The 15,100-nt window shown below is 33.7% G+C and overlaps 1 protein-coding gene across 1 annotated transcript in view; it reads left to right on the forward strand.

The window, feature by feature from the left end:
- Positions 1-15,100, forward strand: part of per3 (period circadian clock 3) — a 64,206-nt gene that overhangs the window by 8,783 nt on the left and 40,323 nt on the right. The window contains exons 2-6 of the mRNA XM_079844276.1: positions 658-1,026; positions 1,124-1,186; positions 5,459-5,610; positions 8,132-8,250; positions 11,554-11,755. Of these exons, the coding sequence (XP_079700402.1) occupies positions 797-1,026; positions 1,124-1,186; positions 5,459-5,610; positions 8,132-8,250; positions 11,554-11,755 (766 nt within the window). The 5' untranslated portion in view covers positions 658-796. The remainder of the gene's footprint in view (positions 1-657; positions 1,027-1,123; positions 1,187-5,458; positions 5,611-8,131; positions 8,251-11,553; positions 11,756-15,100) is intronic.

Below are 15,100 nucleotides of genomic sequence, written 5' to 3' on the forward strand. Positions count from 1 at the left end.
TATATATATACATATACACACACACACATATACATAAGCACATACGTTTTTTTTTATTATATATATATATATATAATTAAAAAAAACGTATGTGCTTATGTATATGTGTGTGTGTGTGTGTGTAAAAAAAATATATAATATATTAGGGCTGTCAAAAGATTAATCGCGATTAATCACATCCAAAATAAAAGTTTGTGTTTACATAATATATGTGTGTGTACTCTGTTAATTATTATATATATATAAATACACACACATTCATGTATATATTTAAGAAAAAAATATTATTTTTATATATAAAACATTTATATTTATATATATTATAGATTATATAAATGTATATACATGATATACATGCAAATATTTCTTAAATATATACATGAATGTGTGTGTATGTGTATATATATAATAATTAACAGAGTACACACACATTTATTATGTAAACACAAACTTTTATTTTGGATGCGATTAATTGCGATTAATCTTTTGACAGCCCTAATAGTTATATATTTGGTATATACCACATATATACCATATAGTTTTTAATATGTCAATATGTCATTTACTAATATTTTTTATTCTGTATAGAGTTACTGTACCAGGGTATCACCAAACTACTGTTTCCTGGGTTTGATATTACCCGTGTTTCTCTTGCAGCTCATTCAATGGAAGCCTCTACGTAAACCCCGATTATCCCAGTAAATCATCATGGGTTTCTCTATAGACCGCCAGTGTTAATGTGGACAAAAGCAGCGGAGCGCCTAGATTCTGCCTCAGAGCTTCAGTAGAGGAGGGAATGCAGAGAGGAGACGGCTTTCCCGATGGAGAAGAGGAGAACCCTTCTCCCGGCTTCTCCCAGGCGGACCGGACCAGCAGCGGGCAGGACCCCGGGGCCGGATCGGGCTCCGGAGAGGAGGAGGAAGCAGAGGAGCTGCGAGTGAGGGCCGGAGGAGAGGATGTGGACATGCACAGCGTCACCGGATCACAGCATCACCGCTCCTCATCCAGCCCTGGAAGCACCAAGAGGTACAGCAATCACTCATACTGAGGCTTGGGGACTGGAACAAACCCCATGTCCTGCCCTGTCTGGGTTAAATGGAGGTTGTTTTCTCTCTCTCTTCAGCTCAAAGTCTGCCTCTGTCTCCACGTCCTCCAGCTTTCACAGCTCCCATCACACAGAGTGCAGGTAAATCAACACACACACACACATCTATATTTACACAACTCGGCATAAGCCAATTCAATTGTATTTGTATTAGCGGATATGCATTAATATCAAGGTGGTCTTAAAAAATATGTGGACACTTAAAAATGTCTTCATGCCATCGCATTAGATAAAGAGATTGTGTTATTGTAAAGAAAGATGCACAAGCACGCATTTTCTCAATGCAAAACATCAGAGTAAAGAAGTTTGAAAGGATGAAACAAGCTAATGTTAATGTTACAACATTTGTCTATACAATTAAATAGATCATATAGTTATGGAAGCTGATTTCTGCCACTTAAGAAAACAAAATGAGGCTTAATTATGAGTTAAAAAGTCACTTTTTGTCAATTGATCATAATTATGTCTCGTCTCATTTAAAAAAGAAATTATCATAAGTGACTCAAAATTAACTTAATGACAGTGTTATTTTTGTCATAATTATGAAATAAATTGACAATCAAAATTGAGCTAAAGGCATAGTTTTCAACTTTTTGTCGTTTTATTATTTATTTATTGATTTATATTTCATATTGATTTTATTTAAATTTTGTCAAAGTATTTGTCAAATAATTTGAAAGATTATGAGCTAAAGGCATAATTACAACAATTTCAACTTTTTGTTATGATTTTCACTTTTTATCTCATAATTACAATGTCAATTTTTACTTTTTATCAAAAAATTGTCAGAATTTTTACTTAATTATGATTATTTATTTTATTTATTTATTTATTTAAGGATAGCCCCTTGAGATGATCCATCTCTTTTTCAAGGGGGTCCTGAGGCACAAAGATAGCGGTTACATCATAATACATCCCACATTATACAACAAACACATAACAAAAACACACACCCAATAAATGACTAACAATTGTCCTGCTTAACACATCCCCAACCCTGTTCCCTCAGAATCCTCACCTTTTAATGGTAACATAAACTTTTTAACAATAGATAAACAGTAAGTCACTGTCCTTTGTCAGATTTCATATAATTCATACAAGTTATTTAGTATATATTAATACAACATATAGATCCTTCTGATACATATACAAGATAAACATTTATCTGTAGAAGGAAAAAAACAATCAAACATGGAGATAATAATATTAATAACGCTTATAATATAACACATCAGTAGCAAATACAAGTCTTATTTAGATAGAAGTATAATGAGGATTTGTACAGTTGTAGTGTTGTTATAGAATGAAGAGAAGCTGGCAAATTATTCCAATCTGACGGAGCCTTAAAGCAAAAGGCCTTCTTACCAGTTTCTCTTTTAACTAAAGGAACTCGAAAGAAAGGAGATGTTACATTTCTAAGAGCATGTAAGGACCTAAATGGTACCAGATATTGTTTCAGATAATAAGGAAAATCATAATAAATGCACTTAAAAATTAAGATTAACCAATGAAATGCTCGCCTTTCTTTTGGCTGCAGCCAATTAAGAGAATTATACATTAAGCAATGATGAGTGTTGTAATGACATTTTAAAACAAATCTGCATAGTGAATTGGTTAATATAGTTATAGATTTAAGAGCAGATTCTGTTGCATTCTGATAAATTACATCCCCGTAGTCAATTAATGGCAAAATAAGTTGCTGTACTATTCTTTTCCTAATCGTTTGTGTAAAGCTATTGATTGATCTGTAGAGCTGACCAAGACATGCATAAACCTTTCTAGTTATATGATCGATATGTGGTTTAAAGGTAAGTTCTGCATCAACCCATACCCCCAGATATTTAAAAGAGTTTGTGCTTTCTAGTTGGTTTCCATCTGATAGATATATGGTCAAGCTCTGCCGATTTGGACCCGAACGCTTTGAAAAAAACATACTGAAAGATTTATTATTATTCAAAATAAGATTATGCTGGGTGAGCTATTCGATTAAAATCGAACTGAAGTGACTCTTGTATATGATGTACATGTTTGTTTGAGCTATAGATAACAGTGTCGTCAGCATATAGATGGATTTTACATCTTTCAATGATTTTAGACATGTCATTTATGTAGATTGAAAATAGTAAGGGCCCCAGAGATGAGCCTTGTGGAACACCTTTAGTTATTATATTAGTCTCTGAAGATTTACCCTGTACCATGACAAATTGTTTTCGACAATGTAAATACGAGTTGAACCAGAGCAGTACCTCTCTGGAGGCACCAATTGAATAAAGCTTATCCAACAAAAGATAGTGGTCAACAGAGTCAAAAGCTTTGGTGAAATCTATAAAGATTGCACCGGCAGACTCTTGCTTATCAAAACCTATATAGATATCATTGGTGAGATTAAGTAAAGCTGTTGATGTTGAGTAGTTATATCTAAACCCTGATTGACAGGAAGATAAAATATTATTGTTGTTGACATATGATGATAATTGATTAAAGATTAATTTTTCAAATATCTTTTGGACAGCACATATAATTGAGATAGGTCTGTAATTGTTGATATCTGTAGAATTGAACACTGGTGTTACTCTAGCACATTTCCAGATTGACGGCAGTGAATTGGTTTTGAAAGATAAATTAAAAAGCTCTGCCAAGGGATACATAAGAATATAGTCAGCATATTTTATACATTTTGCTTCAATGCCGTCAGGCCCAGCACTCGTATCGGTTTTCATTTTACGTATAACTTTAAGCACTTCCTGTGGTGAAGTCATTTTAAAACAAAAAATATGTGAGGGAGTTTCATTTTGGTAAGCTGTATTCCAATACGGTGTTGGTCGTGACTGGCTAATATTTGAGAAATGTTCATTAAAGAGATAGGATACTTCTTCTGGCTTAGAGATAATACTATCATTTACACAGATCTGTTTGATCTGATTTTTGTTGTTCCGATTAAGAACTGATTAAGTAAAAAAAAAAGTAAATTATGATTTATATTTCGTATTTATTTATTTTATTTACATTTTGTCAAAGTATTTGTCAAATAATTTGAAAACCAAAAGTTTTTTTACACTTTATCTAAAAATTTTCAGAATTTTTACTGAATTATGATTGAGTTAAAAAAGTAAATAATGATTTTTCTTATTTATTGATTGATTGATTTAAAAAAAAAAATGTATTTTGTCAAAGTATTTGTCAAATAATTTGAAAACCAAAAGCAATTTATATATTTTTTAAATGTATTTTATTGATACATTTTATTTGATTTAAACTCTCATAATTATGTCTTAGTATGTCACCGTTTCAATTTATTATCTCATAAAAAGTGACACAAAATTAACTTCAGTACAAAAAGCATTATTTTTGTCATAATTATGAAATAAATTGATAATCAAAATTATGCGCTCAAGACATAATTATAACAATTTCAACTTTTTGTTATGATTTTCACTTTTTATCTCAAATACAATGACAAATTTTAACATTTTATCTAAAAATGGTCAGAATGTTTACTTAATTATGATTTCTTGTTTTAATTTAAATCATTAAAGGTCCTGTTCTTCGTGATCCCATTTTTCAAACTTTAGTTAGTGTGTAATGTTGCTGTTAGAGCATAAATAATACCTGTAAAATTATAAAGCTCAAAGTTCAATGCCAAGCGAGATATTTTATTTAACAGAAGTTCCCTTTCAAAGCCTACAGCGAACGGCTGGTTTGGACTACATCCCGGTATTTCCTGCTTTAATGACGTCAGTAGAACAGTTTGTCGACTAACCTCCGCCCACAAGAACACGCGAAAAAGGGGGCGTGGTCTTGTTGCTCCCGCGTGGAGAAGAGGAAGTGTTGCGTTTGTATAGTTTGTTTGTCGCCATGTCGTCGAGACGCTGTTATTTTCATCCCGGAGTCAAGTCACCTTTGTTTGGCCTTCAGGGACGCTGTACTTAGAGATCATTGAGCGCATGCATCCCCGTTATGGTAAGAGGCGTGGCCTCTCCGGGCAACGTGCGCTAAGCTGCTGTCCAATCACAACACGGGAACCGCTGGCCCAATCAGAACTCGTTACGTGTTTCTGAAGGAGGGACTTCATAGAACAGGGAAATCTTTCAAGCCGTTTTGAGGACAGTGAAAACAGCAGTATACAGATAAGTAAATTGTGTGAAAAATACTGTGTTTTTTTACACGCGAAACATGAACACATGTTATATTGCACACTGTAAACACAATCAAAGCTCCAAAAAAACACGAAAAACGGGACCTTTAAATTGTTCTTATGTAGCGATAATGGGCTTCCATATGTGATTAATTTACCTTAAATTCTGATTGTAATGAGTGTGAATTGTTGAGAGAAACGTGTGTGTGTGTGTGCAGTGAGCGGACGGGGCGCGAGCAGACACACAGAGAGATGATGCAGACAGTGCAGGAGATGAAGAAGCGCCTGCCCTCTGAGAAGAGGATGCGCAGTAAAGCCAGTACTGTAGAGGCTCTGAACTACGCGCTGAACTGTGTCAAACAAGTGCAAGGTAAACACACACACACACGCTGTCCTCCAAGCAGAAAGCACTAGAGCGGCTGCTGTTGCTGTAAACGCTAGCACATGTCTGTGGTTATGTAACAGTCCGTCAGCCTGTGCTGTGTTTAGTTTATGGCTGTGTTTTACAGGATAAAGCCTGTGTTAAGATGATGTGGGCTGATCGTTTCTGCATGAGCTCATCCTGTGGTCATGTGGTTCAGTAGTGGTGAAACTCAACAGCTGCCATGTTTATCCTGCTCACAGAGGAATAGATCCTCAGAGTAGCAACCCAATCAAAACATGTGCTGTGGGTCAGTGAGGGCAAACATGTTCTGAGCTATTTTAGTCAACTTTAAGTAGAAAAATACAAAATTCTTATTTTATTATTATTATTATTATTAATAATAATAATATATTTGTTTATTTATTATTAATAATATAAATTTTTGTATTTTATTTCAACTTTGTCGAATATGTCGAAAACCAAAAACAATTTATTTATTTATCATTAATAATAATATTGTTGTTTTTATTTATTAATATAAATATTTTATTTTATTTGAAATTTGTCGAATAAGTCAGACCAAAACTATTTATTTTATTTATTATTATTATTATTATTATTAATATAAATATTTTTGTTTTATTTAAACTTTGCAGAAGACAAAAAACTATTTATTATTATTATTATTATTATTATTATTAATAAAAAAAATTATTTAAACTTTGTCTAAGTCTAAGACCAAAAACTATTTATTTATTATTAATAATAATACAATTGTTTTATTTATTTATTTATTATATATATATTTTTTATTTTATTTAAACTTTGTCGAAGTCAAATAAGTCAGACCAAATCATTTTATTTTATTTATTTATTATTATTATTAATATGATTTGTTTTATTTATTTATTATTATTATTATTATTATTATTATTATTATTAATATAAATCGTTTTATTTAAACTTTGTTGAAGTTGAATGTCAAACGCCAAAAACATTTTTTTGATTAATTTATTTATTTTATTCATTTATTTTATTTAATTTTAACTTTGTGGAAGTTGAATAAATCAAAAAATACCAAAAACTATTTTATTTTATTTATTTATTATTAATAATACTACAATTATTTTTATTTATTTATTATTAATATAAATATATTTATTTTATTTAAACTTTATTGAAGTCGAATAAGTAGAAGACCAAAAACAATTTAATTTATTTAATTTATTTATTTTATTTCAACTTTGTCGAAGTCAAATAAGTCGAAGACCAAAAATAATTATTTTTATTATTTATTTATTTTTATTTTATTTCAACTTTGTCAAAATCAAATAAGTCGAAGACCAAAAAACTAATATTTTATTTGATCAGATAATGATAAAGGTATAAAGATATAGAAATCTGATTATGAGCATCTAAATCTCTTTAAAAAGTTATTTCAAATCTTCAAGGTTGTTTTCATTGAACCGCTGAGGATCTGATGACACTGTTGCTCGAAAGACGATCCAGTCACCAAAACACACGAAACACATTTTCTACTGAATTATTTATTGCTGATATTTTATGAGCACTCATTTATTGTCAGAAGCTTCCTAATGTTGGCCGATATTATGTATGGTTGTGCAAACACCTAATTTTGCAGATATGCATGAAGGAAGTCTTTATCCTGTCATCACTTAGAAAAGTTTGATTTGAAAATATTTAATGTCACTTGTGCAAGGAAATCTTTCTGTCACAACACCACTAAGTGATGGTTACTACTGTAAAAGACACAATAGATCTCGTTAAAACAGTGTAAAGAAAGGTTCATATTAGCTCTTTTCTTTTTTCAATAACGTCCATGATTACCATTACAAACACACTGAAATATATTCATATTTTCACATGCGCATACAATATTTATTTATTGCATATTTGCCACAGTTTCTGCAAACTATAGAGTTTATGTAGTAACAATAACCGTTGTATGATATTTTGGTAGAAACGATAGGTTTAAGAAATATTTTAAGGGATTAAATCATCATGCATTTTGTTTTATTCATTAAATGCATCTTATTAATATTAATGAGCGCTTTCTTCCGTGCATATATGGATTTCTGTTTGACAACACTTGAAATAAATGTCAGTAATCGATCAGTCTAGGGTGTAATGCTTTGTGAAGTGTCCCAGTAGTGCTTCTGTCTGGTGTTGATATAAAACCTGCTGTGCTGTTTAAGCCAAACTCAGGCTGAATCCCAAACCCCTAAAGCCTCATTCACTATTCCCTACGCTAGTCCACTAATACAGTTCACTAGAAGGAGTGAGTGAATTCGGACAGGCGTTGTGTGTACATCTCGTTATTGCGGTGCATTGTGGGATTGAATGAGTGCACTCAATAACGTCCACTATGGTTTCAGACACCTCTACAGATGCCTGTCCCTTCAAATAATGCCCTATTTGAGGTTATAGGGGGCGATTTCGGATTCAGCCACTGATTAACTGTATTGTGGCTCGGCTCATTTGACTTTTCCTCTGCCGCCCCCTGCAGCGAACAGCGAGTACTACACATTACTAATGAGCAGCGGCCTGGAGGAGAGACGGGAAGCCACTGTGTGCTCACTGGAGGAGCTGGAGAGAATCACGTCAGAACACACACTGAAAAACACGGTACGTCCCTCCAGAGTTTCCTCTGACACCCTTAAAGTTGCGATTTATAGTCTTTCCTATTGTTACATAATGATTTTGTCCAGGGGAATTGATTGGATGGTTGTGGTTTGCTATTGGTAGATCTCATGTGAGTTACAGGTTGCCCCGCCCTCACGCCATTCAACATGTCATGAGAGAAGACACATGAATTTTTGAAAAAAAAAATGCATGGATAAATAATTTTTCATTAATAATACTGCCATAGTCTAAAAACGCTTTTTTTTTATCATGACAATGGTAATTATGCCCTTTGAAGGTTATTGGACACTGAAATTTGTGTTTTAAGTTTGTGATAAGCACATCAAAATTATACTTTTTTAATTCAAGTATTAATAAAGAAGCTGTCCTACATTCATTAGTCTCACTGTGTTGTGTTTGGAAAACTGCCACATCACTGAAAAATGATATTAATAAATGTATAGGAATCGGTACCAGAAAAAAAAAATATTGGTACTCGTGCTTAGTCCTTAAAAAAATGGTATTGGTGCATCCCTAATATATTGTTGTGTGTGTGTGTGTGTGTGTGTGTGTGTGTGTGTGTGTGTGTGTGTGTGTGTGTGTGTGTGTGTGTGTGTGTGTGTGTGTGTGTGTGTGTGTGTGTGTGTGTGTGTGTGTGTGTGTGTGTGTATATATTAGGGATGCCACAATTCTCAATATAATATTGAACCGATCGGTACGGTTCCATTCACGGTTCGATACGCGCTTGTGAATTGCGTTTTTTTTTCGGTTTCGCATTGAATTAATTATTTTTCTACAAATTCTATAATTTGCCTCCATCCCATATATACTGAACAACGCGACATACATTCACATCACACGTTAGTGGTGGAGTTATACTCACGGAACACTATAGATATTCACAATCATGAAAGTTCATTATTTGCATGCGTTTTAAAGCCTTGCCGGTTTCATTCGCGTGTGCGGTTTTAACATGCGCTTTTCAGAGCGTGCGCACTAAACGCCTGTCAAACACGTGAATACTGAACTAAGTAGTCTTACTGCGCTAATACTGTCAAATACACACAAGGTTAACATAAACACAGTCAGTTATGTCTAAAGTGAAAGTAAAATTGCAATCGTGTCTGTATATCAGATGTGCAGGTCTTAAATTAACAGCAGCGCAGACAGTGAAAACGCGATCCTTAAAGGGACAGTTCACCTATAAAATGATGTCATTATTTACTCACTCTAATATTGTTTCAAACCTGTATTCATTTCTCAATGACAGAATTTTCATTTTTGAGTGAACTATCCCTTTAATGTTAATACAACAACAAAAGACAAAGAGAAAATCCCTCACTGCTCTTGACTGAAACACTAATACAGTAGCTTTAATAAGAATCAGTGTATATTTTGTAGTGAAGTCTATGTAGTGTTTTATTTGTACATTTATTCATTCAATTTCATTCTTAAATGCTGCTGTACAGCTCTGAGCTGCCAGTATAAATCTTTATATATATTTATTTTATATTATACAATACACTAGGAATGTGTACAAGGTTTTTTTTTAAGTAAAGTTTTAATTTTAAGTAAGGTTTTTCAATTCTTTTAAGTAAAATAAAGAAAGAGTATTGCAATAAAAAAATAGTCTTTTTTCTCCTTAACCTCTTGCGGTTCCTGTCGCCTAAGAATAGAATAACAAAAAATGTATGTGACAAGCCATCAGAACCGGACCGAACAGAAAACCGTGGGTAAAAATATTTATATATATATATATATATATATATATATATATATATATATATATATAATATATATAATATATATAAATATTTTATATATATATATATATATATATATATATATATAAATATTTTATATATATATATATATATATATATATATATATATATATATATATATATATATATATATATATATATATATATATATATATATATATATATATATATATATATATATATATATATATATATATATATATATATATTATATATTATATATATATATATAATATTATTTATTAGGGATGCACCAATACCTTTTTTTAAGGACTGAGTACGACTGATGACAATTATGTTTAGAAGATGGCCTTTAAATATAAATATATTTTCTCAAAATAATTTTGTCAGAGGTCAGAAATCTCCACTTCTGCAGCTTTACATAAACCAAACTTTACAGTTTTATTCCAATCTATATTCTGATGGATTTTACAGAGGGGCTTGTTCATTTACCATTTGCCTGATTTAAAAAAGAAGTCCTATTAACATTGTGAAATAAAAAAAATGTCTGGCTGTTGACAGTATTTTCAGTGATTAAAAATATATGTCTAAAATCCTAAAGTCAACAGATTTTTTGCTTCATCCAATGTTCAGATTTCTGCTCTGGATATGTATGCAAATGAGTGTTTTTTTTTTAATTAGATAATGCCTCATTTACATATTTAAACAACATTTTAGAAAACTTTTCCAATACTAAAAATGTTTGCACTGTGAGGCGAGGCGAGGCAAGTTTATTTGTATAGCACATTTCAAACACAGTGGCAATTCAAAGTGCTTTACAGAAATGAAATGAAAATATTCATAGGTGAATAAAATAAAAATAAAAATATATAGTATAACACAGAAATTAAATGAAAATATTCAGTTATAAAAAGTATAATTAAAACTAAAAATAAAAACAGGGTTAAATTGAAACACATTATTAAAGTGCAAGCAGTTCGGACAAAGCGCAGAGCTCATTCAGTAAATGCACCGCTAAACAGATGTGTTTTGAGTCTGGACAGATGTGCACAGATGTGTTTTGAGTCTGGACAGATGTGCACAGATGTGTTTTGAGTCTGGACAGATGTGCACAGATGTGTTTTGAGTCTGGACAGATGTGTTTTGAGTCTGGACAGATGTGCACAGATGTGTTTTGAGTCTGGACAGATGTGTTTTGAGTCTGGACAGATGTGTTTTGAGTCTGGATTTGAAAGTGGCTACTGTTGGAGCACATCTGATCTGTTCAGGAAGCTGGTTCCAGCTACGGCTGGCATAATAGCTAAAAGCAGACTCTCCTTGCTTTGAGTGAACCCTTGGGATTTCTAATTGACTTGATCCTGATGATCTGAGTGATCTGTTGGGTTTGTACTTAATCAGCATATTTGCAATGTATTTAGGTTCTAGGTCATTGAGTGATTGAGTGAGCACTCAACTGGGGAAGCACGGTGAAATCGCTTTCTTTTTTACCCTATTATTCACCCGTCCTGCCTTGATGAGCGTGTTGGCTGTGAGTTCACGAGCAGTTCTGTGCTGTTCTCAGGACACGTTTGTGGCGGTCTTCTCTCTGGCCTCCGGGAAGGTGGTTTATGCGTCCGAACAGGCCTCCAGCGTGCTTCACTGCAAGAGGAAGTTTCTGGAATCTGCCAAGTTCGTGGAGCTGCTGTACCATCAGGACGTCAATGTGTTTTATTCACACACTGCGCAGCCGCAACTGCCGCCCTGGAATATGGGCACGGACAGCGGTGAGTTGCCCTAGAACTAGGGATAGTTCTCTCAAAAATGAAAATTGTGTCATTTCCTCGCCCTCAAATTGTTCCAAACCTGTAGGAGTTTCTTCCGTCATGATACCAAAAGATGATATTTTTAAAGAATGTTGTTAACCAGACCGTGTATGTGTCCCATTGACTGCCATAGTATGTCAGTGGAAGTCACTAGGGTCCATAAGCTTGTTTGGCTACCCATATTCTTCAAAAATATCATCTTTAGTGTTAGCAGAAGAGAAACTCATACAGGTTTTGGGTAAATTACAGAATTTTCATTTTGGGTGAGCTATCCCTTTAAAGGTGGGGGGTAAGTGCTTTCTGGTAACCGATGTTGATTTCAAATCACCAAAACAAAACACGCCCCTATTTTGTTAGCTCCGCCCCACTCATACGTAACCCAGGCAACGACTATGGCGGAATCTGCTGTGCCAGCCGGCCGAGGGTATGATGTCATTGTCATCAATAAGTGAAAGCAATGTGTGTTACTATTAGGGATGCCACAATTCTCAATATAATATTGAACCGTTCAGTACGGCATTCACGGTTCAATACGCGTTTGTGAATTGCGTTTTTTTTTTCATTTTTTTATTGAATTAATTATTTTTCTACAAATTCTATCATTTGCCTTCATCCCAATACTGAACAACGCGGCACACATTCACATCACATGTTAGTGTTAGAGTTATACTCACGGAACACTATAGATATTCACAATCAAGAAAGTTCATTATTTGCAGCCTTGCCGGTTCATTTGTGTGCGCTGTTTTAACATGCGCTTTTCCGAGTGCGCGCACTAAACGCCTGTCAAACACGTGAATACTGAACTAAGTAATCTTACTGCGCTAATACTGTCAAATACACACAAGGTTAACATAAACACAGTCGGTTATGTCTAAAGTGAAAGTAAAATCGGCGTGTGTCTGTATATTAGATGCACGCAGGTCTTAAATTGACAGCAGCGCAGCCTATAGTGAACACGCGGTCCTTAAAGGGACAGTTCACCTCTAAAATTATGTCATTATTTACTCACTCTAATATTGTTCCAAACTTGTATTAATTTCTCGATGACAGAATTTTCATTTTTGAGTGAACAATCCCTTTAATGTTAAAACAACAACAAAAGACAAAGAGAAAATCCCTCACTGCTCTCGACTGAAACACTAATACAGTAGCTTTAATAAGAATCAGTGTATATTTTATAGTGAAGTCTATGTAGTGTTTTATTTGTACATTTATTCATCCAATTTCATACTTAAATGCTGCTGTACAGCTCTGAGCTGCCAGTGTAAATCTTTATATACATTTATTTTATATTATACAATACACTAGGAATGTGTACAAGGTTTTTTTTAAGTAAAGTTTTAATTTTAAGTAAGGTTTTTCAATTCTTTTAAGTAAAATAAAGGAGTATTGCAATAAAAAAGTATTTTTTCTCCTTAACCTCTTGCGGTTCCTGTCGCCTAAGAATAGAATAACAAAAAACTAATGTGACAAGCCATCAGAACCGGACCGAACCGAAAACCGTGGTTAAAAACCGAGGTATGTATTGAACCGTGGACTGTATTGTTGCATCCCTAGTTCTATGGTAATCCAGGTCGAATGTCCAGTGAAAGAGTCATCCCTTACATCCCGAAAACACAAACACACTTCTCATGAAGAATTCGATAGCATGACCACGAACATACTACAATTCACCCTTTGCCGGGAGTTTGATTGACAGGTGATCTGACCAATCATAATCCGCCATTCGCCGAATCCGCCATTTTTGTCCGACAAAGCAGTCAAGAGAGTTCCTAGATTAACGTCGGTGGATTTGAACTTGAAAAGCGGTGTGACTGTGTACGGACGTCTTTCCGTGGTTGAAACAACATTCCTTCTGAAGTTCAGTCATGTTTATTTGATACTATAAATTAACTAGACGGAAAAGATGATCGGTTCACGAGCAGCTTTAACTGAGGCGTTACAGCGACCTGTCACCACACATTAAAGAGACACAAAACGCTATTTATTGTTTACAGTTCTTTATCTATAGTTTTTGTGCGCAAAAAAAAATCAAAATAACACCTTTATCCAACCTCTTCTTGTCTTCCGTGTGTGCCTCCACGACGCATGCGTGAGAATATGACGTAGCACCGGCGTTCGGGAATCCATGAAATGCACACTTAAGCCCCATTTTGAGAACTACGCCGAGACCTAAAGCACAATCAATGTAGAATCCAACAGCTTAGATACTCGCTTCTTCCTCTGCTTGTAAACAAATCGCTTCTGGATCATGTGTCCGAACGCCGGATCTGCGTCATATTCTCGCACATGCGTCATGGAGGCATACAAGGAAGACAAGAACAAGTTGGATAAAGGCATTATTTTGATATTTTTTGCGCACAAAAACTATTGTCGTCGCATCGTAAAATTATTGTAGAGTCACTGTGGTGAGATGGACTTTGTAACGACGTTTTAAGCAGGGCTTAAAAACGGAAAAAAATATCAATCGGTTCACTCCGAGCAGAATCGATATTATAGCGTTTCCGTTTTTGCGTTCCTCATTAAAAATTACTGTTCCGAAAACGGTTTGATTTGAAAAAATACCGGTTAATAAAGTTATTTTAATTTAGCCTATACTTTAAACAAATATGTATAATAGACTTATTTTCACTCAATAATATAAATAATATAACGCATGGTAATTAAACTTGAATATTTATTTCATAACATTTTTAAAACCACAACAGAAATACATGCATTAATTACAAAGCATAAACAGCGGACCTGTTTTGGAGCGTTAGACAATCGAAAGTGCTCCTCTTATGCCTAATTCTTTTCAGAAGATTGATAACATTCTTTGTAACGTTACATAACTTTTTTTCAACACGACTTGTTTTAAAAAATGTATAAATAAAGAATAAATAAACTGGATAACCATTAATGCACCGTCAACTGCTAATTTCAAAGCAAACACTGCGCAACACGTCCTTGCATCACATAATCAAATTCAGTCAGTTAATAAAGCTTGATCATTTAATGCAATATAACATACCATTTAATACGAAGCATCAACCTTCTATATAGAAAACATTGACCTGTCCTGTATTGGCAATCTGAAAGACTATAGGAAAAATGTTTGATAGATGCTAGTAGCCTACTTGGATGGGCTTAAACAAAATCCACAAACTAGCCTAAATCAGTCTATTTGAGCTTAAAATCCGAACTGCTTATTTAAACGTTCGAAAAGAATGTCCTCCAATACCTGCGCTTTCATTGATGACCTCAGCGGGGAAAGAAATGTACTTGAGGCATGAAAATGCGCGCTCATACTGACGGTAGATT

Source organism: Gobio gobio, assembly GCF_949357685.1.
Source record: "Gobio gobio genome assembly, chromosome: 19".
NCBI classification, from domain to species: domain Eukaryota; kingdom Metazoa; phylum Chordata; class Actinopteri; order Cypriniformes; family Gobionidae; genus Gobio; species Gobio gobio.